At 48.9% G+C, this 27,439-nt stretch overlaps 1 protein-coding gene across 2 annotated transcripts; it reads left to right on the forward strand.

Moving 5' to 3' along the window:
• Positions 1-439: 439 nt before the first annotated feature.
• On the forward strand, positions 440-27,219 carry RPRD1B (regulation of nuclear pre-mRNA domain containing 1B). Of its 2 annotated transcripts, none has more exons than XM_081011511.1 (7): positions 440-689; positions 6,634-6,763; positions 7,997-8,130; positions 11,491-11,603; positions 12,143-12,269; positions 13,281-13,456; positions 25,299-27,219. In XM_081011511.1, exons 1-7 carry the CDS (start codon positions 539-541, stop codon positions 25,446-25,448), a joined length of 981 nt encoding a protein of 326 aa, XP_080867637.1. In that variant the 5' UTR covers positions 440-538; the 3' UTR covers positions 25,449-27,219. The 2 variants fall into 2 exon arrangements, with proteins under 2 accessions (XP_080867637.1, XP_080867638.1); XM_081011512.1 differs by having other exon boundaries at positions 440-683.
• Positions 27,220-27,439: the final 220 nt, after the last annotated feature.

Here is a 27,439-nt window from a genome sequence, read left to right on the forward strand (position 1 = left end):
GGCCTCCCCCCGCTTCTCCCTTCCTCAGGCGCTGCTCGGGAGAAAGCGAGAGTTCGCCACATGCCGGAAGTCCCAATTCTGACGGAGCGAAATATCTCCCGCGGGGGAGACGGGCGAGCGGGAAGGAGCGACAAAAGTCCCACCGGAGCAGCACCGCCCATGCGCGGCGGCCGGGCCCTACTGCGCACGCGTCGCTGGGAGTCCGCGCGTGCGCTTTAGGGCGGCGCCGGCTGGACTTGGCGCCGCTTGTCCGGCCGAAGCAGCAGCAGCAGCAGCGGCCGCCGCTCTCTCGCGCCTCCTGGGTGGTTTGTCCCCCTTGGCCCCCCGTAGCATGCCGCCCCCTGACCCTCGCGCGGCGCCGGGGTGAAAGGGCGCGCGGCCATTTTGTGTCGGCGGTTGGTCGTCTGTGAGGCCGGGCGGGAGGGAGGGAGGGAGGGAGGGCGGCGGGGCCGGGCCGCTCCAGCGAGGCCGCGCCAGGCCGGGCCGGGCGGAGCTCCTCTCCTCCTGCTCCTGCTCCTCCGCCGCCGCCGGCCGCGCCATGTCCTCGTTCTCGGAGTCGGCGCTGGAGCGGAAGCTGTCGGAGCTGAGCAACTCCCAGCAGAGCGTCCAGACGCTGAGCCTGTGGCTCATCCACCACCGGAAGCACGCCGGGCCCATCGTCACCGTCTGGCACCGAGAGCTCCGTAAGGGTGAGGAGGAGGGAGGCGGCGGGGCGCCGGGGGACGCGGGGAAGAGAGGAGGCCGGGGGGTCGCTCGGCCTCTCTCCCCCGGGTCCCTCCTCTCTCGCATCCCTTCACGGCTAGGTCCGGGGGGGGGGGCAGCATGGCCCAACCGTCTCGTAAAAGGGAAGGGAGAGAGAGAGAGAGGAAGCAGGGGGCCAGCATGGCTGAGCCGTTGTGTAACCAGAGAAGGGGGTGGGTGGGTGTGTTGCCAGTTGTTGGTTTTTAGTCGCTTAGTCGTGTCCGACTCTTCGTGACCCCCTGGACCAGAGCACGCCAGGCCCTCCTGTCTTCCACTGCCTCCCCCAGTTTGGTCAAACTCATGCTGGTCGCTTCGAGAACACTGTCCCACCATCTCGTCCTCTGTCGTCCCCTTCTCCTTGCGCCCTCCATCTTTCCCAACATCAGGGTCTTTTCCAAGGAGTCTTCTCTTCTCGTGAGGTGGCCAAAGTCTTGGAGCCTCAGCTTCAGGATCTGTCCTTCCAGTGAGCACTCAGGGCTGATTTCCTTCAGAATGGAGAGGTTTGATCTTCTTGCAGTCCATGAGACTCTCAAGAGTCTCCTCCAGCACCAGAATTCAAAAGCATCCATTCTTTGGCCACCAGCCTTCTTTATGGTCCAGCTCTCACTTGTACCAATAATTGATCACATAACATAAATTCCTATATGCATATATTCCTGCAGCAACACAGAGCACAAACACCGTTCAAATTGCAATGCCCACCAACTTTGCCTCCCTCAAATATGTTATGGGACCTCAGCTCCTAGCAGTTGGTTCCTGTGGCCACCAGCATGGCTGAACAGTCATGTAATCATATCAGCGTGCTCACCTCATGGGAAAGAGCGCACAAGTTGCCAGTAGGGGTACCAATAATTGATCACATTACACTGTTAACGGAGAAATCTGAGGGCTGCCTTGGACAAAAAAACAAGGACACCAGCCAGGAATACCAGAGCAAAACAGCAGCCAGCAGGCTTGGTCTTTATTGAAGACTGTCGTGACAGGACTCCCAACTGCCACAAGATGGGGTGGAAGCCCGCAACAAAAGAGAACCCAAACTTTTATTAGCGGCTGATCCCCATGTTACACGCTCCAAAACGACATCACTCATACATCACGGTTACATCATGAAAGGGGAGGTCTGGTGGCAGTAATCTGAGCATCCGGGACCCTGCCCCATGGTTCTCCTTGCCCTCCACCAAACACCCATCAAGTGGAACAAAAGAGATATTTATATTTCCCTGTTTCCCAGCCAAGTTCATCATACCCTTTTGTCTTCATCTGGGTTTGTTCTTTCTGGAATGGCTACCTGTCTGGCACTCAGGTATCAGGATGCCAGGGATTATCACTCAGGCAGAGGAACTGCTGAGTAGCTGAGCTCACATGTCTATAGGAATTTCTGAAGTTTTCCCAGTGACCCAGTACATAGATAAATAAGTGAATTGTTACATTTGGTATTGTGCAGCAAAGGCCCTTTGAATAGATAGGAAGAAACTGTGATGAAGTGTTTGGTGGGGACAAGTCACAAAAGTGATTGTTCTGATTTTGGTAGTGGGCTGCATGTGCATGATATCTGCTGGAGGGGCAACCCTCCCCAACCTATACATAAATTCCTGCAACAACACAGCACAAACACCATTCGAATTGCAATGCCTACCAACTTTGCCCCCCTCAAATATGTTATGGGACCTCAGCTCCTAGGAGTTGGTTCTTATGGCCGTCAGCATGGCTGAACGGTCATGTAATCAGAGCAGTGTGCCCCCTCCTGGGAAAGAGCGCACAGGTGTGGTGGGTGGGTGTGCAAGTGTGGCATACCCAGAGAACCATGCCCCCTCTTTAGAAAGGATGCGTGAGATGCCAGCATGGTTGAACAGTCGTGTGATCAGAGTGCCAAGTCCTCCGAAAGACTGCATTAGGTTAGGGAATGCCAGCATGGCTGAACAATCGCCTGACAATGTGCTGTCCTGGAAGGGTGTGTTGTAGGAGAGCCTTCCAGAGCAGAGCAGCGTTGTTGGGAGGCCTGTGGAGGCTCTCCAGATCCCATTGTTCACAACATCTTTCTAGAACAGCTGTGTGAGTTCTGAGCTGGAAGTGTGGAGGTTCCACTGCTACTTGCAGGGCTGGTATCAGAAGGTAGCTCTGGGAACCATTACCCCATGCTGTTAATATGTGCTGTATGTGGAGCTGCCCTTGAAGACACTTGGGGAGCTGTAACACACTCAGAATGCAGCTGCTGGGATTTTAACTGGGAGCAGTCCACTGGGATCATATTTTGCCAGTTATGAAAGGGCTTCACTGGATTCCAATAAAAGGTGTGGATTTTGGTTCTGAAAGCCCTGCATGGCTTTTGACCCAGGTGCCCAGGTACTTACTAATAAATAGAAATATTAAAAATCAATTACAATAAGCATACCTGTACAATTAAAAGACAGGTCCTTCTGCCACATCAAAAGAGGCCATGAATACTTGGAAACCTTAATCTGATTCTCCAGATGATCAACCTGCCTGGATGTTAATATCTTCTACCGAGGCCTTTTTTTCAGGTTCCTGTGTCATTGAGATAAGGTGGGTGGGTGGTAACAGAAGCTTGGTGTCTTCTGTGAACCACCCTGAGAGCCCTTGGTATAGGGCGGTATATAAATTCAATAAATAATAAAAATTCTATTTGCTTCTGCAGGGCAGCATTTAGGAGCTGGGGATCCCTGCAGAACTTGGGCTGTGGGCTTGTTATCGCTTAACATCCCAACTTGTCATTTGTAATGCAACTTGATCCGCAGGCTCTTTCCCCACCCCTCTCAGTGGCGGCTTGAGCTGAAGATTAGCTTGGAGAACCTGAGCATAAGAGCTGATGATGTGGTCTTCACAGCTTTGATCAGGGAAGGCTCAGACTTTCTGCCTGTAGAGCTCCCACTGGGACTGGTCCTTGTATGATTCTTCTGTTCCTCAAGCTTCAGTTTTGACAAAATGTCTACTAATTTATCACCTGCTGAGTCGTTCAGCTTCTCTGTATCTGCCCAACACAGGGCCTTGACAAAGGATGTGTTTGAGGAATTAAGAACTTACATTGTGGCTGTTCTTCTAATGGCAGGTGCTGAGCTCAGTTTTACCCCCTCATAAGAAAGCTATTCTTCCAGCCTTGATAGTATAATGAATTGATTGTGTGTCTTGGTGGAGAGACATGTGTCAAAAGGCACTCTTTGCTTAGTGCTGGGTAAACCTGGTATGGGAAAGGGAGGGTTTAAAAATTGCAGGCCTCTTAGGGTCAAAAGTCAACAGGGGCAACTGGCAAGCTACACATTGGCCCAGAACATCTTCAGAAAACTAAATTGAATTGCTCTGAATAGCCCGGGTTGTCTGTTCTCTGGTGCACAGTATAGTCTATTGTTCAGTATTCAGCTTCAAAGGCAAAGTGTTTGTTCTTGATCCTGTCCTGCTGGTTCTAAAAATATACGATTTGCAAATAACATTTGAGCTGACTGTTAGCAAGGAGTGATCCCTCAGTTGGTAAAGTAAGAGAAAGATACCTGGTTTCACACCTAAATGGGGTCTCAGTAGCTGGTGCCTTTCCAGAAGTGTGGCACTCACTTTGTCTGCCCCCATCTCCCCCTGCCCCTCCAGCACCCGGCGGTACCAGGTCACATCACCTTAGGGTGATGCCTTGCTTCTACAGTTAGAAAGCTCTGTTAGGAGTCTACGGTGGACATTTATTTTTTGGAATTTAAAATGTGCTGGTTGGTGCCAGGCACTTACCGCTATAGTCACTCTGAACTTAATGAACTATTCAGAACTCTAATGAAATTGTCATGTTTTGAATTGGGGAGGGCAGAAGACTTGCAATAAAGACTGTGCTACTGCTGCTGCTCTGACGTGCTGTGCCATGCATTTTTTTGAATCAGTTTGATGCTCTGTGGCATGCATTTTTGATAGTCAATTTGTGACCCACCCTTCCTTGGTTAGGATGCCAAGCGGTTTCTGCGTTTTGACTCAAAGGAGCCAGTTTGCATTGAGTGGAACCTGTTGAACGCATGGTGCAAAGAAGCCATGTGTGTGGCTCACTGCAATGAAGTTGAACTTTTATCTTCAGAACAGATAAAAAGGGAATACAGGGAACAACAGATTTGCGGCGGGGGGTGTGTGTGTTACGTTCCTGACCCCTGCAAGCATCTGTGGGGTATGAATAAGCCCCTCCCGCCACTGCCCCTCATCTGTGTTCTCTTAATTTGGTACGAGGCTACCAGGGTGTTGTTGTTTTTTAAAAGCTTAGCTTTGATACTGTGGCCTGTCAGGTTTGAGCAATATAGGGCATGCTTGGATGAAAGATATCGTAGAATCGCACAGCCTGTCAGCATCAACATTGTTTTCCGGGGCTGCCTCTTTCCCCAAGCCTTCACCGTGATTACCGATGAGTTCATTCTTGTCAATGCCACTTGCTTGCTTGTTTTTAAGGATTTCTACAAATAAGTCATATTTATTGGCTTTGATATTGAAATAATTACCACTGAAACAGCTCAGTGCAGCCAAGCAGTTCACACAACTCTTCTTGGAATATTGTAATTAGAATGAGCACCAGCTGCAAGTGCTGATGGTGCAAAGAAATGCTTTTTTGGTAGCTGTTTTCTTTTTTCTTCCCTTCAGCTCTCCAGACTTCCTTTCTCTTCAAGTCTGGGAACCTAAGTCTTTTCCAAGGGCAGCAGAATTCTATGAAATTTGTTAATTTAGACACCACACCATGCCATAGGGGTTGGCATGGTTTCTCAATAGAGAGTGACTCCTTTTGTATTTGGGCAGGCATGAGCAGGGCATCTGGGAAGGGCAAGTCCATGCCTGGGCCTAGTTTACCTGGTGCTTTCCTACCCAGACCCTGAGCTCTAAATTGGATGCCTTTCTTTGAATGCTCCCAGCAAGTGAGGCTCAGCAGGGGATTATGAGTCGCTGAAAGAGCCTCTTCAGCAGTGGCCTCTCTGTTGTGGAATGCCTTTTCCTGAAAAGTCCACAGTGCTTGGTCTAGCTCAGGGGTCGGCAAAGCTTTTGTGACTTGGGCCGGTTCATGGTCCTGCAGACGCCGCGGTGGGCCAGAGTGCACATGCACGCATGTGCAAACGCTATTTCCAGCGCGGAGGAGGCGTGTGCAACTTCCCATAGGCTGGCAGGAGCTTCCTGCAGCCAATGGGAAGCCAGCCAACATTGCAGAAGGCGGTCCCTGCTCTGCTCCGTGCCAGTTTAGCACGGCGCACGGGAGCCGACCGAGCGGGCGGTGGGGGTCCATGAACCAGTTAAGCGACCCCCATGGGCCCTTTGTGGTTGCTGACCCCTGGTCTAGTTCCTTTTTGCAAAGGACATTAAGATTTTCTTAAGCTTTTAATGTTTTTAAATTTGCTTGTTTCCTTTGATTTGTTTCTGGTTGTGCCTTATTATTTAATGCTGTGTTTAAAATAATTTAAACAATAAATGTAAACAATAAAAATTCAAGATAAAATGCAATAAAACAAGATTTGTTTCATTTTGTAAGCCACCCATCTGACTTGAAATAGGCTAATTGAGAGCTGTTTTGTCTTGAAAGCATGGCGTTACTGTGGCTAACCACAGGAATCTTCAAGAACAAAGCAAGCCAGCTTGGGAGGTCACCTTGCATGAAATGAAATATATACTAGCCTGTGGAAGCTGACGCCACAATAAACCATCTGTTGGGTCTTTCAGTTGCCACAAGACGTCTTTCCTTGTTGTGCTTCTGCAGCTCTGCTCTGGTTAAGTGTAGATCTGCTGCTGGCTTTAAAGAAGGGGGCATGAAATGAGAATTTGGCTTCTGTTTGTGATGTTGACCTCGAGGGTGACTGTGAGACTGAATGAAAAGGATGGGTGACTTGAGAGCTAAACATGCTATACAGATATTTTTTTCCTCTTCTATTTTCCCAGCAAAGTCAAGTAGGAAACTGACTTTCCTATACTTGGCCAATGACGTCATCCAGAACAGTAAAAGGAAGGGGCCTGAGTTTACAAGGGAATTTGAATCGGTTCTGGTGGATGCTTTTTCACACGTTGCCAGGTATGTATAGCAACCTCTTCTAATGCCTCTGGCAACCTCTAGGCTGGATTACTGCAATGTGCTACATATGGGGCTATCTGTGAAGTTTGGAAACTTCGTTTAATGCAGAACGCAGCAGCCAGACTGTTAACGAAAACAGATCTTCAAGGGAGGTCCTTTCTTCAGTCCCACCACCCTCATAGGCACACCCTGGGGGGATATGGAAAAGGGCCTTCTCGGTAGCTGCTCCTAGACTCTGGAACTCCCCCCCCCCCCCCGGGAGAAGGTAGACTGTCTCCCTCCATGTTGTCCTTCAGCAGGTGAAGACCTGCATTAGGATTGGGGGGAAGGGTTTGCTCTCTGCGGCTGAAACATGAGCAGTAGGCCTGCAGGCTCTACACCGACTGTACTACAAGGGGCTTCCTTAATGCACGCTTGCTTTGCTCCCTCTGGGATTGAACTGGACACACTGTATTTGATCATTCTGCGCTGCAGAAGTGTTCTTTTCAGATTTCAGCAAATCTAACTTTCCTTTGATCTGTTATTTGAAGAGTTATAACTGTGGCAAACACATTACCACTTGGAGTATTCCCTGCAGAAATTTCAGCTTGTTTCCTTCAGACCCCCAGTTGGCAGCCTTGTGCAATTGCTAGTTATTCCACGTGCCTTTGCTCTGTCTGAACACCATTTTAAGTGAGGTCAGCTTCTCAAATGCTATGGATTTATCAGATTTTTTCCACCAGATTGCCTTTCTGCTTGGCTCGCTCCATCTGTCATTGAGTGACTGTTCTCTCACTGTGGGGCAAGCTACAAATGAGCAGCTACGTGTCATTTCTTGGCACACTGTATGTTATCAGCTACTTAAAGGCTGTGGTGCTATTTAGGGAAGACCTTAGTCTGCAAACTGATTATATCTAGAACACACAGATGAATAAGTGAGCAAGTGTGTTCTGGATAACTCTATACTTAACTGGATGTGCTGCTGATGACTAAGTATTCCTTTTACTTTGAAATTGCATATTTCACATTTGTGTGCCTATTGATATAAGTGGCTGGCATGCTGGTGAACACCTTACTTGGGAAGCCTGATGGGTTTAGCTCAGTTTCATCCCTGTTTTGTCTCTGATTGTGTCTCTCCTTAAACATTTTACGTGGGAGGGAAGGAATGGAGTGGACACCCTCTACCACTTTCCCCACTAGTGTGTTTGTTCTCTCTCAACCCCTTTCTGACATTCTGAATTTCTGACCCTCCAGAGAGGCAGATGAGGGCTGCAAAAAGCCCTTGGAACGATTGCTGAACATCTGGCAAGAGAGGAGTGTGTATGGCAGCGAGTTCATACAGCAGTTGAAACTGTCTTTGGAAGACTCCAATAGCCCCCAGCCCAAAGGTAAAAAAAAAGTATTTGCTTTTTCGAAACACCCTTGACTCTGATCGAACCACTATGAAAAGGTAGCTTGCTAAGGAGCAAAGAATGGTGTGTTTATGGCAGTGGTGGGGAACCTGGGGGCCTTTAGATGTTGTTGAACAAGAACCCTCATCATCCCAGGTCATTTGGTCATGCTGACTGGGGCAAATAGGAGTTGAAAAACATCTGGAGGGCCACAGGATCCCCAGTTGTGGTTCATGGCCATTTGAATTCAAGGTACTTACGCTCAAGGGCTCCTGCTTGGTTGGAACTGAACTGGTGACAGTCTTCACATCTGCACTGTGTAGACACTTATTGTGTCCTGTCCCTCCAGCTTCTCTGTAATTTATGTTTGTGGAGCAGGGTCCATCATCCCAGGGGTGTTTCTAGGCCCTGGCAGGCAACAGCCAGAATGAGACATTGGAAGTTGCCTTGTACCAGATCATATTACAGTGCTACCTTGGTTCTTGAACTTAATTCATTCCAGAAGTCTGTTCCAAAACCAAAACATTCCAAAACCAAGATGCGCTTTCCCATAGAAAGTAATGCAAAACGGATGAGTCCGTTCCAGGCTGTTGAAAAACTACCCCTAAAATCCTTCTCCCCACCTCCCCAATCAGTGCGATCTTTCAGTCTCTTTCTTTTTTGATCTCTCTCTCGCCAAAGTGGCTGGGCTGCAGAGCGCTGCCGGGACGCTTCTCTTCACCAGCCCAATCAGCACGATCTCTCTAAAAACAGAAGCGCAAGACTAAAAATGGAAGTTCGGGACTCAGGACATGTTTGACTTCCCAAAAAAAATTGAGAACTGGAACGTTCACTTCCGGGTTTGCTATGTTCAGGTTCTAAGTTCATGAACTAGGCTGTTCGAGAACCAAGGTACCACTGTAGTTGTCTGTCTACCCCTGCATTTTCTCCTGACTATCAGCATCTCTTCAGGGCCTCAGACAGAGGTCTTTTCCATCAGCTGCCATCTGATCCTTTTAACTCGGGCAGGGAGGTTGCTGGACTGCAACTCCCATCAACATCCCAGACCTGCTCTCTGAGGTGGAAGGGAGATGAACTCTAACAGTATCTGGAGGACCAAAGATTCTCCACTCCTTTTCTAACTGGAGGCACTGGGAATTGGGCAGCCAACCTTCTACATGCAGAGCTTATGCTTTGCTGCTGAGTTCTGGCTGCTCCCCAAATCACAAGGTTCCTAAAGAGCATTCTATGCTCTGAAGCTCGTCTTGTTATGGGAATGAAGGGACTGTAGTTGTTCTTAACATTTCTGCTATCGCAGTAGCCGTGGTGGCAGTCATCACATTCTAAAGAACTGTGTCTGTTAATGATTATTTGGCAGTGCCGTAGGTCTCCATGGTTCCTTGTAGTGACTTCCCCCAATTGGGTTACAGAGAAGGCTGGGTTAAGCCCAAAGTCTAGGCAGATGTCTATAAACTGAGAGTAGCTTTTGAGTCAATTGTGACTAGTTTGGCCACTGGGCACTTTCCCCATCGTTCATTCATCCTTCACTAAATTGGCACCATTCAGCTGTCATCCTGGGACTGGAGCAGGAGGTTACGTTGTCACATTTGATTTACAATCTGACGTGTTTACTCCTGTGATAGGAACGAGAGTGTCAGCATGCAGTTGCCCAAAGCATTTCCCTCCCCTGCCTCATGAAGTCGTATATGAGGCAGCTTCATCTGCTCTCAGATGGTTTACCCTTTTCTTATGAGCTTTACTGCTCTGTTTTTCAACGTAATGGCACTTGAAAGGGGTGCTGGGGACAGAGGGCTCTCAGCACAGCTGGCTTTCCTCGAGTTCTTGGTCGGAAGATCTGGCTTGGCAAAGAAGACGAGCCCGCCAGCTTCAGGAGGGTTTAATTTGCACCCTGGAAGCCAGCCAGAAACACCTGACCCCTTTGTCGATGGCGGCAGCAAATGCTTTCTGACCAGCTTGTGCTTCGTCTTTCTCCTGGTGCTGCCAGATGCTGCTCCCCTTCCAGGCATGATTGCTGAGGACATGCCAAACATCCCTTGCCCTCCAGCTCTTCACCATCTGTGCCCAGGTTCCCACCTGCAAAAACATGCCGATAGTTTTGTATGCAAGGAGGAGGAGGACTGGTATTGGGCAAACCTGGGGTTCTGTCCAAAATAAGGAAAGGGAAGGGGAAAAGAACAAGGGGACACCCAGCCTCCCAAAATATTTTCTGAAAAGCCTCTGCATGCTGTCCTCCTCTACAATACGATACGATACAATATGATAATCTTTATTCTCAGGCGGCTAATCCTAGTCTTTATAACCCTGTACCTTCTTCCAGAAGGCAGAAACTGAAAGAGATCATTTCCGGGGTGCGCACTATCCTGTGCTATCTCTGCAGCTTTCTTATGGCACCCGGAAGCATAGATTTGATGCAAGGTGGGAAGAGTGCACCCAATTATTCTCTCCGCAGTCTTTACAACCCTGGACAGCATTGTTTTTCCCCTGACTGTGCAGCTCCCAAACCACACGCACAGATCATAAGTTAATACACTCTCAACAATAAAATCGTAAAATGCCATCAACAGGTCCTTTGAGAGATTGTTTTTCCGGAGGATTCTCAGATTCTCTACCTTAGATGGGAGGGGTTTCTGGCATCCCGGAGCTCTTTACTTGTCTAGTCTGCAGAGGAAAAAGACACAGGAATCCAACAGCGCCACCTTGAGATCGCCCAGCAATTCAGCCTGAGAAGGATCTGCTATGGGGAATGGGGAAGCCTTTTGTCTTTCTACCTTGGTGCCTGCCTCCCCGGGTTACTGCAGGTTCTTTCTATATCTGTAGTGTTCTATTTATCTTTGGCAGTTTGTGGGATGGGTTTTCATTTTTTTTTAAAAAAAAAGGAAGTAAAATTCAAGATAAGATGATGCATACAAAATATGGAAAATTCTGGAGTGTGGCCTAATGTTATGTCAGTCTTCAGTTGTTCACACCTTCCTGATTCTTCCAGAACCTTTAAACCAGTGGCAAAGAATGCCACCCATCACCAATTGTGCAAGCTCCCAAAAGCTGCCCCAAGCAGTGCAGAATTGAAATGAGGGGAAATGGAGGCCTCTGTGGTTTCCCTTTTATCTTTCTCACAACCCTGAAGGCAGGAGGCTTGTTCCTCAACCTGATCTATGGGACACTGTGGCAGGTGAGGTTGGCTTCTGTTTTAAGCTTTTAGAGCTAACTTTCTTTTCTTTTTAAAAGATGAACCTGATCAGACTTTGACCTTCAAAGCAGTTTGGGTTTTATCACACATGCACACCCGCTTTTCAAAAGGTACCACTGGGACAATGTCTCCTTACAGAATGTGACTGTCTCTCTTGTGTCTTTTCTCAGTTACAGAGGAGAAAAAGTCATTGAAGCGGACATTTCAGCAGATACAAGAAGAAGAAGATGACGATTATCCCGGGAGCTACTCCCCGCAGGACCCCAACGCTGGGCCTCTTCTGGTATGTCTGGAAGGCCAAGGATTGAGAGAGAAAAAGGCCCTGGATTCTAAAGAGAGAGCCACATGGTGGCGCCATTAGCAAATGCAATAGGAGGACCAGTGTTGTACTGTTTATTTGCTCAGAAACACACCCTCACGACTCAAGGAAGAACATGGAACATAGTAAAACGGAACATAAAACAAATATTATTCCATAAAATTGCTGCAGTCAAAGCAAAATAAAACAAATTGCCCAAAGCGCGACAGTATATTATACCCAGCATGGTGTGATCTAATTTATATATGGTGGTAGATGATTCCAGGAAGTTCATTAAACTCAGATTTCCTGCTCTGCTGTCTGTTCTGTGGACCAGAAATGGGGGTTCAAATATTCTGTGATTGTAGTTTGGTTTTGAGGGTGGCTTGTTGACCAAGGGGCAGGGAGTGAGAGCTTTCGAAAAGCAAGACTTGTGTTGGAATAAGAAGTTAGAAGCAGGGTGGTGGTGGCTACATGCGCTGGGAAAGCGATCATGGCAGTCTCTTTATGTCTCAATTGCGCAGACTGAGGACTTGATCAAAGCCCTGCAAGATCTGGAAAACGCAGCATCGGGAGATGCCACAGTGCGGCAGAAAATTGCTTCTCTTCCCCAGGAGGTTCAGGACGTCTCACTCTTGGAGAAGATTACAGGTGAGGCTCTCAAGTGCCAACACTTGGATGCAAAAGGCAGGACACGACTCTGTTCCTGCACCTGGAAACTGCCCAATGAGACTAGCTTGTTTTTAAGGGTTTCCTTCACCCTCAGATGCCAAAAGACGAATATGAACCTGCCTTTCCCCTTTTTGTTCTGTTCCAGTGTGGCTTGGACTCTGTTGGGCCACATGCCAAGCCCTGCCTGCTGCTGTTTGTGTGGCGAGAGCATTTGACACGTTCCTCACTGAAGGGGATCATTGCCTTGTAAAGGGAGCCCTGCAGACTGTGCGCAGAGGCCGCTGCTTTGACTGAATATGTGAGAGGCCCAGGACACATTTGTTCATTTCTGTTCCTCTCTGGCCCTTGATGGCCTCCTCCATCACTGCTTACAGTGTCTCACAGTGGGGGAAAGGATGCCACTTTTGCAGTGTGTGCTGCTGGCTGGAGATCTAGGCAGAGCACCTGATGCATAGGAGTCGCACTCCTAAGGCAACTGTGGTAGCACAGCTCTCTTCACAGTAGGGCCCAGGGAGAGCTGAAGCAGGCATTTAGCAGTAGAGTTCACTGTCTGTGCTCATCAGAAGAGAGCCAACACAGTTTCAGTTCAGCACTGCTTTTGCAGAGGGTGGCACTGCAGCTGTCAGTTCAACAGATGTTCTTCCCCAAGTCCTCTAAAGCGGCCTGCTCAGGCCTTAGCAGCTTGCTAACCTTGGGCGCACACAGAGCAGCTCTGGGACCACCCCTCCCTGCAGATCTGCCGGTCTGCTTCCTGGATCACCTGCAGCCAGCCAGCCCTAACCCTGACCTCTTGGCCTTCCAGGAAAAAAAGGACACTTTGGGCTAGCTGCACTTGTCTTCCTCTGCCAATGCTTAAAGAAGTGTGTTGCTTGCTGGTCCTTGTGAAATCCACGCTTGATTGGAATTCACCCCAGATGAGCTGCTTTTTGTCACCCACACAAAGGCTTTTGCACACAGTCAGTGTCGATTATTTGCCACCTTTGTGCCTAGACAAAGAGGCTGCCGAGCGTCTTTCGAAGACTGTGGACGAGGCATGTTTGCTACTAGCGGAGTACAATGGGCGACTGGCAGCAGAGCTGGAAGACCGGCGCCAGCTGGCACGCATGTTGATTGAGTACACCCAGAACCAGAAGGACGTGCTGACGGAGAAGGAGAAAAAACTAGAAGTGAGTAGCGTTCCTCCGATAGATGCCGAGCAGCGTCCTTTCTTAGACGTGTCAGTTCCTCGAGTCTGCCCTGGCTTCTGGGGTTGCTTTAATCCACAGGCCCAATAACGGCCATGTGGTTTGCATAGTCACAGCTGAAGCAGTCACACCTGTGTCTCCACCACCACCCCATGGGCATGAAGCTGGGGACTGTGGCCTCTCCAGGTGTGTGCCCTCCCAGTTAAGACCCAAAGGCCTGCTGGGTAAATGAAAATGGTTTTTGCCTTGAAATAGACAATGATGGCACCAGGTGAGACTCCCTGGAGAAGGGCATTCCACAGACGGGGCCACCACCGAAAAGGTCTATCTGTGTGGCCACCCTCTGTCACCTCCCCCCTTGGGTGAGGCACATGGAGAAGGAGGGTCTCAGATGACGAATGCAGTGCCTGGGTTGGTTCATGTGGGCAGAGGCAGTCCTTGAGATACTGGCCTCCTGAGCCATATATGGCTTATCAGCCCTTTGAGTTGACCCCAGAAACGAAATCGTAGCTGATAAATACAGATGTGTGAAGCTATATGCTCAGACCATCGTGCCCTAGTAAGCAACCTGCTCCAGCTGCAAATTTGAAACAGTCTTGAACTACATGACTCTTGGGGTCCCTTCCAACTCTATGATTTTATGATTCAAAGGCAGTCCCATATATAGTTTATTGCAGCAATGTAACTTTTGAGGTCACATGAGCGTGTTAGGCTTTCCCTGTCCAGATAGGGCTGTTGATGGAAGGCATTCTGTGCTCCTCTGGGGGAGAGAAAGATAGCACACTTGTGTGTAAAGCTTGAGCGTAGGAAGCGTGTGTGTTTGGATTGCTATTTGTATACAGTAGAAGGCATCATGTTTTAATAGTTAATGTTAAAAACGTGATACAGTGATATCTTGAGTTACAGATGCTTCAGGTTACAGATTCTGCTAACCCAGAAATAGTACCTCGGGTTAAGAACTTTGCTCAGGATGAGAATAGAAATCCCGCAGCAGCAGCGGGAGGCCCCATTAGCTAAAGTGGTACCTCAGGTTAAGGACAGTTTCAGGTTAAGAACAGACCTCTAGAATGAATTACTGGTAAGTTCTTAACCCGAGGTACCACTGTACTTCACTTGGAAGAAGGAACTCCTGAAACGTGATCTTCCTCGAAGGAAATTTGGGTTCTGGGTTGCTCTGGCGTTAAGTTCAGGCCAGCTCCCCAGTATTATCAGAGTCCCTCCCACTTGCACTTTGCCGGTAACTTTCCTCTTCTTGGTTCACTTGATCTGCTGCGCTCAGCTTTTCCAACCTCACAGCCTGCTGCCATCTTGCGAGTTCAGCTGAAGTCCTTTTGAATTGCTATTGACCTGACGTGCAACCACGCATGTGGGCAGATGATAAAAGCGGTTTCGTAAAAAGCCGCTTGACTTGGGAGCACAGGAAGCAGCTGACAAATATGGCTTTGGCAGCAGGCTGGAGCTCGGCAGCCTCCAAAAGCCACTGGAAGAGAGCGCATGAGCCGGGTGGAGAGCCATTTATCTGAAATGTACCATTTTCAGCAGGGCGGCATGTTCTGCTCTACACCCCGGGATTATGACGGGAACATAATTAATGATTCTGCTTGTATGTCACTCTGCCATCTGTTGCGTTGCCCCTGGCTAGCACATTAAGGGCTTCCAGTGGCTGTCAGGGCTGACTGTTAGGAGCAGCTGTTCTTGGGCGGAACGTGAGTTGCTGCAGAGTGCAGAGCTGTCCAGAAGGAGACAGCGAGTGCTAAGCAGGTTGTCCCAATGGCAGCCTCTTGTCCTGCCACGGGGCTGGTGTTGTCGCCTCGAAAGCCGCATGTCGCCCTTGCTTTTCAGAGTGCCACTTTCTCTTGGCTCTTGTCTTGAACTTGTACATGTTGTTGCAGATGTCACAGGCGCGCTTGCACTGCAGCTCTTCTTGAGGCTGTTGGCTGATGAAATCTACTATAAGAGGGGGAGCAGCGCGTGGTTTGAAAATGTGCTGCTTTGTCCCTGACATGAGCAAAACGCCCCTGCGGTTCAAGGAGTTGCACAGCAGTGCAACTGATGCACTTGTGCTAGAGTCATAAGCTCTCCTCTTTGCCAGTGAATTGGGCAAGGCTGCCATTCACGTTTGCACCCCCTGGGACACTTTGTAAGGGGAAGCAGTTCTCCTTGAAGTCCTAAGCCTTCTGGGTCCTTGGGAGCCTCCCAAGTCTGGTGTACCCTATTCTGCATGTGTTAAGGAGCAGGATTGTTCCTTAAAAATGGGTTTGTGGTGGCTCAGGGCACTGGTAATACCACTGCTGCCAAAATACAACGTTGGTTGATGCATGTAAGGTTATTAGCATACTGACTTCAGTATAAAGGAATCCTCCAGCTACATCTCTTGCTGCTTTTCTGGGAACTGACTGAGGAGGATTGCAAAGGGTGGCGTAAATGTACAACTTGGTGTGTTTCAAGCTCTCTGGCAAAACATCCTCGGTATAGGTTTGCTTTGTTTTGCCCTCTTATGGCACAAGGTCTCTACTGTAGGAAAGCCAACCCCTCGTTCTCAGAAAAAGTGCGTTGAAAGGCCAAAAACTTTCTGGAATGAGCTGGGAGGAGAAATTTGGCTCCCCTCTGGCAAATCTAAATTGGGATTTATTTTGCTAAGTCAGGAAAAGTCTGCAGTGCTCTGATCAAATAAGGCATCTTCAGGGGTGCTCCATGTTCTCAAAGTGATTTTTCACCCAAGTACTTAAACAGTTAATCCCTTTCTCTGGCACCACAGCTAGCTATCTAAACATTGGGGTTCAAATTTAGAAGCTGCTAACATAATCACTCATCGGTCAAGGCAGATCCTGCAACTAAATATTATTTACATGGAATGCCAGTGATTTCTCATTGCAGGCTGTTGGCCAAGGACTGGAAATAGCAGGGCCTGGGGGCTGTGGGCACCCTTTCTGGGCCCTGTCATACCAAAGCATTAATCAAACCAGGACGTATTGCCAACTGAGACTAGCTGGAAGCTAACTCTGGAGCAGAGGAAAAAGTATTGGGTTTTAATCTTCATTAGGGGATAAAGAGACAAGTTTCACCTTCAGAAGCAGTGGGTTTGGGTTGAAAAGATGCAAAAAAAGGGTATGATGTCTGTCCTTGACATGGTGTGCATATGTAGGATGCAATTCACAGTTGACATGTAGAACACAATCTCAGACCTTATTGACAACAGTGAAACTCTGCATTGCTCAGTTTCAGAAAAAGTGAACTCCCAACGGGCAGAGTGGTTGAATAAACCTTGGAAGACTGTTTTTGCGGATAAAGCCAATGTGCAGCAGGAAGGCAACATACCAGCAATTATCATGACAAAGATATTGAAAGATGAGCCCTGCTCATTCAGTTTTGGAATGGCAAAGTAGCAGGCAGATTGCGTCCTTATAATTGATTTACACTAACTTAACTCTCTGTGGTGTCCCCTCTTTTGTTACTTACTACTCTTCATTCCCTATTACAGTATTCCATTTTGTTCCTTCTTTCTTTCTCAAAATTAAGAATGTAATAAAGCACAGACACGGCATTTCAGCCCTTGTAAACAGTTTTCAAGGAGGCCAGGAAAGCTTTGTTTATTCATTTATTTTAAAAAATTGTCTACTGCTGTGTGGTATATCAAAGGGGTTTACAGCAATAAAAGCACAAAAAGGTAAAAGCAGACATCAGTTAACCGTTGTAGAAGGGATGTCGTATTAATTGCCTGCATAGTTTACAGCAGGCCTTCAAAAGTTGGCACAAAAGGTGCCTGCTGAATTTCTGGTACACACTAATTTTTTTATTATTATTATTATTATTACAGTGGTACCTCGGGTTAAGTACTTAATTCGTTCCGGAAGTCCGTTCTTAATCTGAAACTGTTCTTAACCTGAAGCACCACTTTAGCTAATGGGGCCTCCTGCTGCCGCTGCGCCGCCGAAGCACCATTTCTGTTCTCATCCTGAAGCAAAGTTCTTAACCTGAAGCACTATTTCTGGGTTAGCGGAGTCTGTAACCTGAAGCGTAACCTGAAGCGTATGTAACCCGAGGTACCACTGTATTTATTAAACTTGTATACAGTGTTGCCTCGCAAGGCGAAATTAATCCGTTCCGCGAGTCTCTTCGTCTAGCGGTTTTTTCGTCTTGCGAAGCAACCCTATTAGCGGCTTAGCGGATTAGCGCTATTAGCGGTTTAGCAGCTATTAAAGGCTTAGCGGCTTAGCGGCTAAAAGGCTATTAGCGGCTTAGCGGCTTAGAAAAAGGGGGGGGGAGCGGAAAAAATCTCAAGACTCGCAAGACATTTTCGTCTTGCGAAGCAAGCCCATAGGGAAATTCGTCCTGCGAAGCGCATCGAAAAACGGAAAACCCTTTCGTCTAGCGGGTTTTTCGTCTTGCGAGGCATTCGTCTTGCGGGGCACCACTGTACCACCATTTATCCATAGATTTCTGGGCAGTTCACAATATGTTGGATCCCAAACGCCTTGTCAGTCGGAACGTTTTGGCTCCTGAACGCCGCAAACCCGGACGTGAGTGTTCCGGTTTGCGAGCATTCTTTAGCGGAGTCTTTAGAAGCTGAACGTGCAACGCTTCCGCGGCTTCTGATTTGAGTGCAGAAAGCTCCTGCAGCCAATCGGAAGCCGCGCCTTGGTTGTCGAATTTTTTCGGAAGTCGAACGGACTTCCGGAACAGATTCCGTTCAACAACCAACGTTTGACTATAAAAATACAGGCTCTATACCTTGTTATCAAGTGAGCCTCATCAGCCCAGGGACTGACCAGCAGTGCTTCAGCAGGTGATCTCAGTCCTCAAGGTGGGGTCAAAGGGTTCAGGTGGTCCCTGATTTACTGCCCTGGATGGGAGGCTGTTGGGGGCTCTGTAAATTAATACAAGGACCTTGAAGCTGGCTCTGTAGTGGATGGGCACCACTCACAGCGTATCTCCCTTTAAGGCTGGGATGGGGGAACTCTGAGCCTCACCCTGGATTGCGGCTCCCGCCCTCCTTGGCCTCTGGCCCTGCTTTAAGCAAAGAGATCCCAGTGACACCTGGTAACTACTTAAAATGACTGTATTTCTCCAAACCTTGGGCTCCCAGGTCCACTATTTTTGGAGGTGGGTGGGGTGGCATTGAGATCAAAAGTAAACCCGTATCTGGAATAAAGTGTGACTGAAAGTTGGTCAGTTCCCTTTTATACATATGTGGCGGGGTTGTAAGAAAGCCAAAGTATTGCGAGATGATATATTCAGAACTAAAAAAGATGTTTAAGCTGTCATTCCTCCAAAAAAAAAAAAAAAACCCAACCAGAGATGTTGCTATTGAATATTATAGAGGGTGAAATACCTAAGAAAGTACCGCATTTTTCGCTCTAGAAGACACACTTTCCCCCCTCCTAAATAGTAAGGGGAAATGTGTGTGCATCTTATGGAGCGAATGCAGGTGGGAGGCTCTGCTCAGTGTTCCCTTTAAAGAGCCGCGTGGAGTGTGTGTGCGTGCAGCTCTTGGGGGCTTTTCCCCGAGGAGGGAGAAGGGCTGCCCTTCTCCCTCCTTGGGAAAAGCCCCCAAGAGCCGCACACACACTCCGCGCACTCTTTAAAGGGAGCACAGCTCTTGGGGGAGCCTTACCCGCGGGCAGCCTCTCGCGGGCAGGGCATGAAGGCTCCCCTTGCCCGGAAGAGGCTGCGCACGGCCAAGCCAGAAGCCAGGACAGCGAGCGGGATCGCTGCACTGCGATTCCGCTGGCTGTCCTGGCTTAGCCGCGCAAAGCATCCACAGGGTGTGGGGAGCCTTCATCCCCGTGCCCTGTGAAGGCTTCGCACGGCTATCCCTGGCTTTTGCGGGAGATGGGGGAAGGGCCAGAGCGTGCGGCTCTGTCCCTTCCCCCACCTCCCAGAAAAGCCTCCCAAGAGCCGCGCTCCCTTTAAAGAGTGTGCGGCTCTTGCGGGAGGTGGGGGGAAAGCCAGTAGGCTTGCTTTCACTGAAGCCAGGAGGGCAAGAGGGATCGGTGCGCACCGATCCCGCTTGCTCTCCTGGCTTCAGGGATAGCCCCGCAAGGCCTCCTGAGCGAAGATGGAGGAGCGCTCCCTCTTAACTCAGGATGCTTTGCATTGCTTTTTAATTTCTTGTTTTCCTCCCCTAAAAACTAGGTGCGTCTTATGGTCCGGTGCGTCTAATAGAGCGAAAAACATGGTGCTTGGCCTCTTCCTAAACGCAACGGCAGCAGCTAGAATAATTTATGCTCAAAAGTGGAAGGACAAAAATAGTCCTACAAAAGAAGAATGGCAGAATAAGTTAATAGAATATGCGGAATTAGCAGTGTTGACTGCAAAGATAAGGAATCAGGATGGGACAGATATAAGAGAGGAGTGGGAACACTTTGGAGAATATTTAAAGAAATGCAATAATTAGATGAATTTCCAAGCAGAGTTAAAGAAAAGCAGAAGAGGAGTGTAATTAAGGAAATGCGGCTCAGCAAGGACTAAACAAGCACCCATGAAGGGATGTGTGGGGAAGTCCAAGTATATAAGATAAAAGAAGATAACTGTAATGGATGTAGCAAGCTATGGAAAGAGAGAGAGAGTGTGTGTATAAACTGTTGCTTGCTCCCCTCCAGCAGCTGAGTTTGGCAAGCCAGTTCTGGCCACCATCTGAAGCCGCAAGTGTGCAGTTCTTTGTTGCAGCTCCAGCCTTTGAAATTAACAGAAAGGGGGAAGAAGCCCAAGTAGTCATTAAAATGTGGACAGGGAGTGGAGCCCCTTTTTCCAGAAAGCATCTCCAACACCTGCCCACACCCTGCCTTGCTGGCTCTGCATCTCAGTTCTGCCCTACACGCTCGGTGGCAGGTTAGCAGCCCCGAAGGATGCCTTTTCCTTTAATAGCTCAGCCTGCACAGCATCTTTTTAAAAGGCCCATGTTGAATGGTGAATCTGATTTAGTGTGTCTCATCTGGATCTTCTGAAGGAATTTCCCTGAACCTAATCTCAGCTGGGATGGGAATTGAGCATAAGTCACGGAGTGTTTACTTTGTCTGTCTGATCCATGCAAGTCAGGAACAGCCGGCCTCAATTAGGCCTATTAATGTTTTGTTTTGTTTTTTTGGTTCAGCTAAGTCTTTACTACTTTGGTTTGGCTGTTTCCTTTTATGGGTAATGTGCCTCCCTTGTGGATGCAGACCAACCATTTTTAGCACTGGGTTTAGGGGGGTCATTGACTGCTTAACGGGCTGAACACCAGAGATTTATGATGGCTTGTTGTTCGCCATCTGAACTCCTGTTAGTAAGCCTGGTGAGAGAGCATGGTGTAAATCTCGGTGCCGCCACTGCTTATGCATGGGTGCCACAGAATCATAGAATTGTAGAGCTGGGGGCGGGGTCCAGAGGGTCATCCAGTCCAGCCCCCTGCAATGCAGGAATCAGCTGCAGGATCGTTGGCAGACGGCCATCCAACCTGTGTTGAAAAGCCTCCCAGTGAAGGAAAGTCCATCACCAGCTTTCTGTCCAGTCTAGATCAGGGGATTTAATCCCCCTGCCCCACAATTGCTGTGGGTCTTGGTGGACCACGTAATGATTTTTCTGCCAGTCGTAGCAATTGTAATGCACTGTGCTAGCATGGTTCTTAATTGCATTTTTATTGCTGCTTTTATTGTGTATTGTATTTTACTCCATAGAATGATGTGGAATAATTGCAATGCCATAAAACTAACAATCAAACTAATGCCTATTGTTTTCAAATTATGATACAATAAAAGAAGCAATAAAAATACCAAAGAAATACAATTAAAAAACAATATGAGTATGTAATGCGATGGATGTCCCATCTCCCATCTTCAAGCACAGTCCAGAGGCCACAGATGGTCTGGATGAAGCCCAGTGGCCTGTGTACCACGCCTTAGAAGCCCCTGGTCTAGATGAAATAAGGTCCTCAGATTAAGGCTACACCATTGGAAAATGCAGTTTGGGGTAATTTCCTTGTGCCTCTCCAGACAGTTGTGTTACAGCACAAATAGTTTTTACCCTGCTGCTCTAGTGATGATTCTCTTTTACCACAGTTGCTTGGAAGATCATTTACAGATTTTTCTCAAGGTTAAGCACTCTGTCCCTTCTCATCAGGCGCCTCTTTGGGATTAAATGTAATCCTGAAAGAGCTCTGTGAGAATTGAAAGGGGAGAAGGATTTGGGTCAGCTAAGCCCCCTGAGCGTGGGGAGTGGACTGCGGCTGTTGATTAGTCGGGGAGCAGGCGTAGGGGACCTTGAAATGCTCCCTGTTGCTTGTGGGCACACTCACCCTCTTGCAGGATGCCTGGAGCAGGGACCTGCCTGATATATACACTTGCATGCAGTTGAGTGTTTTTCCAAGAGAGAATGCGTTGCATTGCAGGGAGCTGGACTAGATGGCCCTGGGTGGTGAGAGAATGAAAAAGCGCTGACTTCGAGGAAGGACCTCCCCCCCCCCCTTGTCCTCCTTTTTGAGCCCTCCATTCTGCTGCCCTGCCCTACTGGGGGGGGGGGAGAAAGTGGCCTGGTGGAATAGAACATCCTTGTGGGAATGTGCCCTTCCTTGTAGTTGTGGGCTCCCTCTTCTTACTGGTTATGGGGAAGGACCCCCAGGCTTGGCATGGTGGGTTGACGGACCCCCCTGCATTCTTGGGTGCAGGAGAGCGAGGATTGGCCTGCAGCTCTTGCCCCCCCTCCCTCCTGGCTCTCCCAGCGCCGCATCCATCACTGTCGTTCAGAGTCATGTACTACAATTTCCAAGCAGCAGATTCTTGGCAGGAAGTTATCTGTAGACTCAGCTGTGTCAGCCTCCTGTCTGTGAGCATGTTCAGCTACGATAAAATCCCATTTCTGTCTGCGCCCCTAGGCAAGGCTGTTAACACACTCTTCCAGCGTGTGTTTTTGGAAACAGCAGGAATGACTTTGGCAGAGGATATACCAAAGGGGAAAAGAATCATAGAATTGTAGAGTTCAAAGGGACTGCAGGGATCATCTAGTCCAACCCACTGCGGTGCAAGGATCACACCTAAAGGATCCCTGACAGATGGCCATCCGATCTCTTTTAAAGCCTTCCAATAGAGGAGGGTGCACAAGCTTCTGAGGGACTTTGTTCCACAGTCCAACAGTTCTTATTGTAAGAAAGTTCTTGATGTTTAGTTGGAATCTCCTTTCTTGTAACTTGAATCCTTTGGTTCTGACCCTCCCCTGTGGAGCAGGAGGAAACAGGCTTGTTCCTTCTTCCATGTGATGGCCCTTGGGGTGTTTGAATGTGGCCCTCATATCAAGCTGGGTCGGGGGCTGGCGCAGGATGCTCCCAGCCACCCATGAGAATAGAATGGCCCCATGCACCCCACAGGTGCTTAACCCCACCACTGGTCCTATCTCACATTGCATGTACAGAAGATGGATGGGGGTCTCTTTCCAGCACTAGCTCTGCTTGTCTCCTCCTAGACCTTTGTGTTATTGGAAAGAAAATGTTCTTCATTTTTCACGTATCCTTCTTGGCTGTGCATTAGGCCAGACTCTTCTCCTTCTCCCCACCTCCCACTGCGAATCTTCCTGGTTTTTGCAGGGCTACAGCCGGAGAGCAGTGCTGAGGGGTTTAAACAGCAACACACCCTTCATCCCAATTAAAGCTCTGGCTCCCATCCTGAATTAGAGCTTTGGTGCTCATCCTGCAGCTTCCTGAACCCAGTGCAGGTGATGAAGGAGTCTCTTGCCACAACAAACGCCTTCATTGCCCACGAGCTGCCATTTCTGGGCCACATCCTGAGCTGGTGCTGTGGCAGTGTCTCCCTCCCTCTCTTTACTGGAGAACCTCCAGCTATTTATTTTATGCTTGGTGAAACCTGCGGTGCCTCTTCTGCAGTCGTCCCGTCTACTGCTGTGCATCTTCACATAGATCTCCATGAAGGAGCGGCCTGCCACTCTCCTCAGCCTTGGAATCCTTCAGGGATTAGCAATAGCACCTTAAAGGAAATCCATATCTGTGCATCAGCCGCTGTTGCTGAATGTATTTAGTGCTCCCACAGCAAACGGGGCGAAGAGCACACCACGGGCCCCCAGTCGAAGTGGGGCTCCTGCATTATTCCTGCTGTAAAGCCGGGATCCTAGAATTGTATGATCCCCAAAGGCCATCTAGCCCAGCCCCCTTGGATGCAGGAGGGAAAGGTGGGAGGTGGCTTGGAGATGGAGAGCTCTTACACTGTTGTTTGGCAGACAGTGTGGTGAGGAGGCAGCACACTCTCCTCCCCCAGTTCCAAGGAGGCCTTTTTGGAAAGGAATAGTCAGTGTGTCAGTACCCTCATTCTTCCTGCGGGACAAGCGTCCCCTGGACCTTTAGCCAAGAAAGCCAACCAGAGCTATAGTTGTGGCTCAGGAGGTTGGGTTTCCCACAGCACTACACCCTCTTCTGGTGGAAGCAGCTGGGTCACAAAGCATTTGGATAGTGGGGAAAACAAGGGCACAGGGAAAGCATTTTGGGGGCAGCATTATGGAAATTCTTAGCTGTACCCCACCCCCAGAATGCTTTTGGTTAAATGCTAAGCCTGTGTGTGGCCTTTGGTTAGATGCACAAGATTTTTTTACACGTAGAAAACTAGACAGCATTAAGACTTTCCCCACTGCAAAATTCCTGACACGATCCAAAGGCCACTTCTCACACCACACTTTGTATTCTGGACATGCACGTTGCGTTTTAGTGCATCTGTGACAAAGCCCACGTGTGCTTGTGTTTTTGGCAGGTCATAAACTGTTCAGAAGCATTTAAGCCATGTACAAATGCTGTTGAAATATGCCTGGATTGTCCCCTTGTTTTTTGTGTAAGATGGACCCTGGGAGCTGCATGTGGGTTGAGCAGGACTTCCAAGGTCAAGATGAGATGAGCTCCTTGGGCCTCTTCCGCTGCCCCCTCACCCACCGCTTTGCTCAGGGCCCTGCAGACCCCACAGTCCCACCCATTCCCCCAGTCTTGGTCAGCCCAACCCCGCCTGATTTCAGAAAGTATAGTGGGGTGTGCGAACAATATATGTTTCAGATTGCCTGCCTTGTCCCTGCCGCTGTGCACTGAAGGAGTGCCCATTTCGTGTTTCACCTCCTGATTACCTCTTCCTCCTGCCCCGACCCCTGTTTCTTCTGCTCCTTAGTCTGATACTTGCTGTGGCTCCACTTGGCCCAGCGTAGTGATGAAGCTGTAGAATTTCTGCCCGTGGCTATAAATGGCAATCACATTCACATTATGTTGCAACAAAAGCAGGGAAGGCTGCAAATCAACTCTTGACTGCAGCTAAGACGGGGGTGATGGTTGGGAAACAGGAACATCGTCTAATTCTAAAACTGGAACGTGACCAGAGGAGGGCAACCAAAATGGTCAAAGGCCTGGAAACGATGCCTTATGAGGAATGGCTAAGGGAGCTGGGCATGTTTAGCCTGGAGAAGAAGAGGTTAAGGGGTGATATGATAGCCATGTTCAAATATATAAAAGGATGTCACATAGAGGAGGGAGAAAGGTTGTTTTCTGCTGCTCCAGAGAAGCGGACACGGAGCAATGGATCCAAACTACAAGAAAGAAGATTCCACCTCAACATTAGGAAGAACTTCCTGACAGTAAGAGCTGTTCGACAGTGAAATTTGCTGCCAAGGAGTGTGGTGGAGTCTCCTTCTTTGGAGGTCTTTAAGCAGAGGCTTGACAACCATATGTCAGGAGTGCTCTGAGGGTGTTTCCTGCTCGGCAGGGGGTTGGACTCGATGGCCCTTGTGGTCTCTTCCAACTCTATGATTCTATGATTCTATGAAATTCATTTTTTCCTTTGTGTTTTCTGCTTTTTCACTTCTCCCCCCCCAGGAGTACAAACAGAAGCTTGCTCGGGTAACTCAGGTCCGCAAAGAGCTCAAATCCCACATCCAGAGCCTCCCCGATTTGTCGCTGCTGCCCAACGTGACGGGCGGGTTGGCACCTTTGCCATCTGCTGGGGACCTTTTCTCAACTGACTAGGGCACGTGGGTGTCTGCGCTCCCCTTCCCCTCCCTCCACCCACAGTTCCAGTTACTACCAGCAGGACACCGGAAATTCCCACCGCATTCTCACACAGGAAGGACTGGACATAGGATGACTCTCCTTTGACCCTCCGCAGGACACGGCGTTGCAATGGGACATGGCTCTCTCTCGGAAGGAGGCAAGCGCCCTCGTGTTGGGCAGAAAATTCAGTTTCTCTTTGGCTGCCCCCATTAGCACCTCCAGTTTCCACCACCACCTGTGCAAATCATGTGTGTCATCTTCTGAGAGCTTTTTAGGCAAAAGAAAGAAAAGTTGATTTACACTTTTGCTCTCTCCCCCTCCTTCCCCACATATAAAAAAAGAACTGGATTGTTTCCGAATTGGTTTGGTGTGTGTCAAACTTGGTTTTTCTGGGCCTCACAACTCTGGCATGGGCGCATGCGGCGTGGCTGTGTCCAGAGGCCGAGGCCTCCGTTCTGCGGGTGCATCTCAGTGCGGCGTGGCTCCTGCTCTCTCATGGCATGGCTGCGTGGAGACATGCAGCACACAGGTGACCAAAAGGAGGTTGCATGGCCCAGGCAAAACCTCTCCTCCTCCAACCAGCGCTGCCCTTTGTCTTTCATTCAGCACATGTCAGTTTTACTCAGGCTCCCTTATCTTCATCCCGCAGTGGGAATTCTCAGGATGCACCCACTTGGGCTGTGTGACCCTCTTAAGAAGGCTCTGAGACCTCAGTCAAAATTCTTCTTTGCTGTAAGTGGATGGGCTGAGCTTAGAAGTAGGTTGCAGGTGTCCACTTCCTCCAAGGAAAGTCCGTTGGCATGTCAAGTCCATTAAAGGAGCTGGGAATTGCGTAGCTGTGGTCTTGTGCCCATTGCTGGTCCGTCTCAGGGATGGGGAGCATCTGTAGCCCTGCGGATGCTGTTGATCTCCAGCTCCCATCATCCGTGATCATTGGGCCTTTCAGTCAGGGAGTCCAACAACACCTGGAGGACCTAGTCAAAATCCCGTTCATGTTTTCCTTTCACTACACAGGCAGTGCAGGAACATTTGCACATCTGGAGTAGGCAGACTTATTTTGCAGTGATAGCAGCTGTTCTCCCTTTGTTTTGGGGTCTCCCGTTCTTCGGGAGTTCCCCCCCACACACAAGGAAAACAAACCTCCCAGCTCCAATTCATTCCAGTGCCCACAAGGGCCGTCCCTCACACTCTGATCTTTAGAGGAGGGGCGCTCCCCTGGGACCCTGCTGTATCCCCAGAGCCCTCTGCCCTCTGTTTGGCCTGCAAGTGCCCTGCATCTCCAGTGTGTGTTTGCATGTGCCAATGCCAGCCACAAACATCAGCATGCATCATGCCGCTTTACATTATCAGAGACGAGAGTCCTCCATGCAATGTTCTCCCCTCTAAATAGATCAGGGGGTCATGGGGAAATCCCTGGGGGGTTGTGGCGTAGGGGAGAGGGTTTGGACACAGCAGCACAGATTAAGCAATCCACATGTTCCACTTTTTATTTTTAACGTCATTGAAATCCTGTTAATTTGATTTGCTTTAAAGGGTCAAGGAGGGGCAGGAGTCTGGCTGGGCACCTGGTGCTCCGTGCGAAATCTTCCCTCGAGATCAAATCCACATTCTTCCCCCCAAACATTTTCTTAAATCTGTATATGAATCGATCTAGAAATAAATTTAGAGGTATAGGCTGCCATTTTTGCAGCAGTATATTCTGAAATGTCTCATAAATATATTTTTGAATAAAGAGGGTGTCGTTCAACGGGTGCGAGTGCCTGTTTTATTGGTGGGCTCTACCGTGTGTGTTTCAAAGTCTTGTGCTTGGACAACGGCGTCTTTGGACACCTGGAAAGTAACATTTATTGGCTTTCTATGGATAGAGCCTACTTCATCAGATACAAGGGTGACACTCTGTTGTTCTTGCTGCCTCAGACTGATCTGGCTGCCCCTCTGGAAAATCCTGGAATTCCCAAATATGGGTG

This window comes from Podarcis pityusensis (genome assembly GCF_964106645.2).
Source record: "Podarcis pityusensis genome assembly, chromosome: 6".
Lineage (NCBI taxonomy): Eukaryota > Metazoa > Chordata > Lepidosauria > Squamata > Lacertidae > Podarcis > Podarcis pityusensis.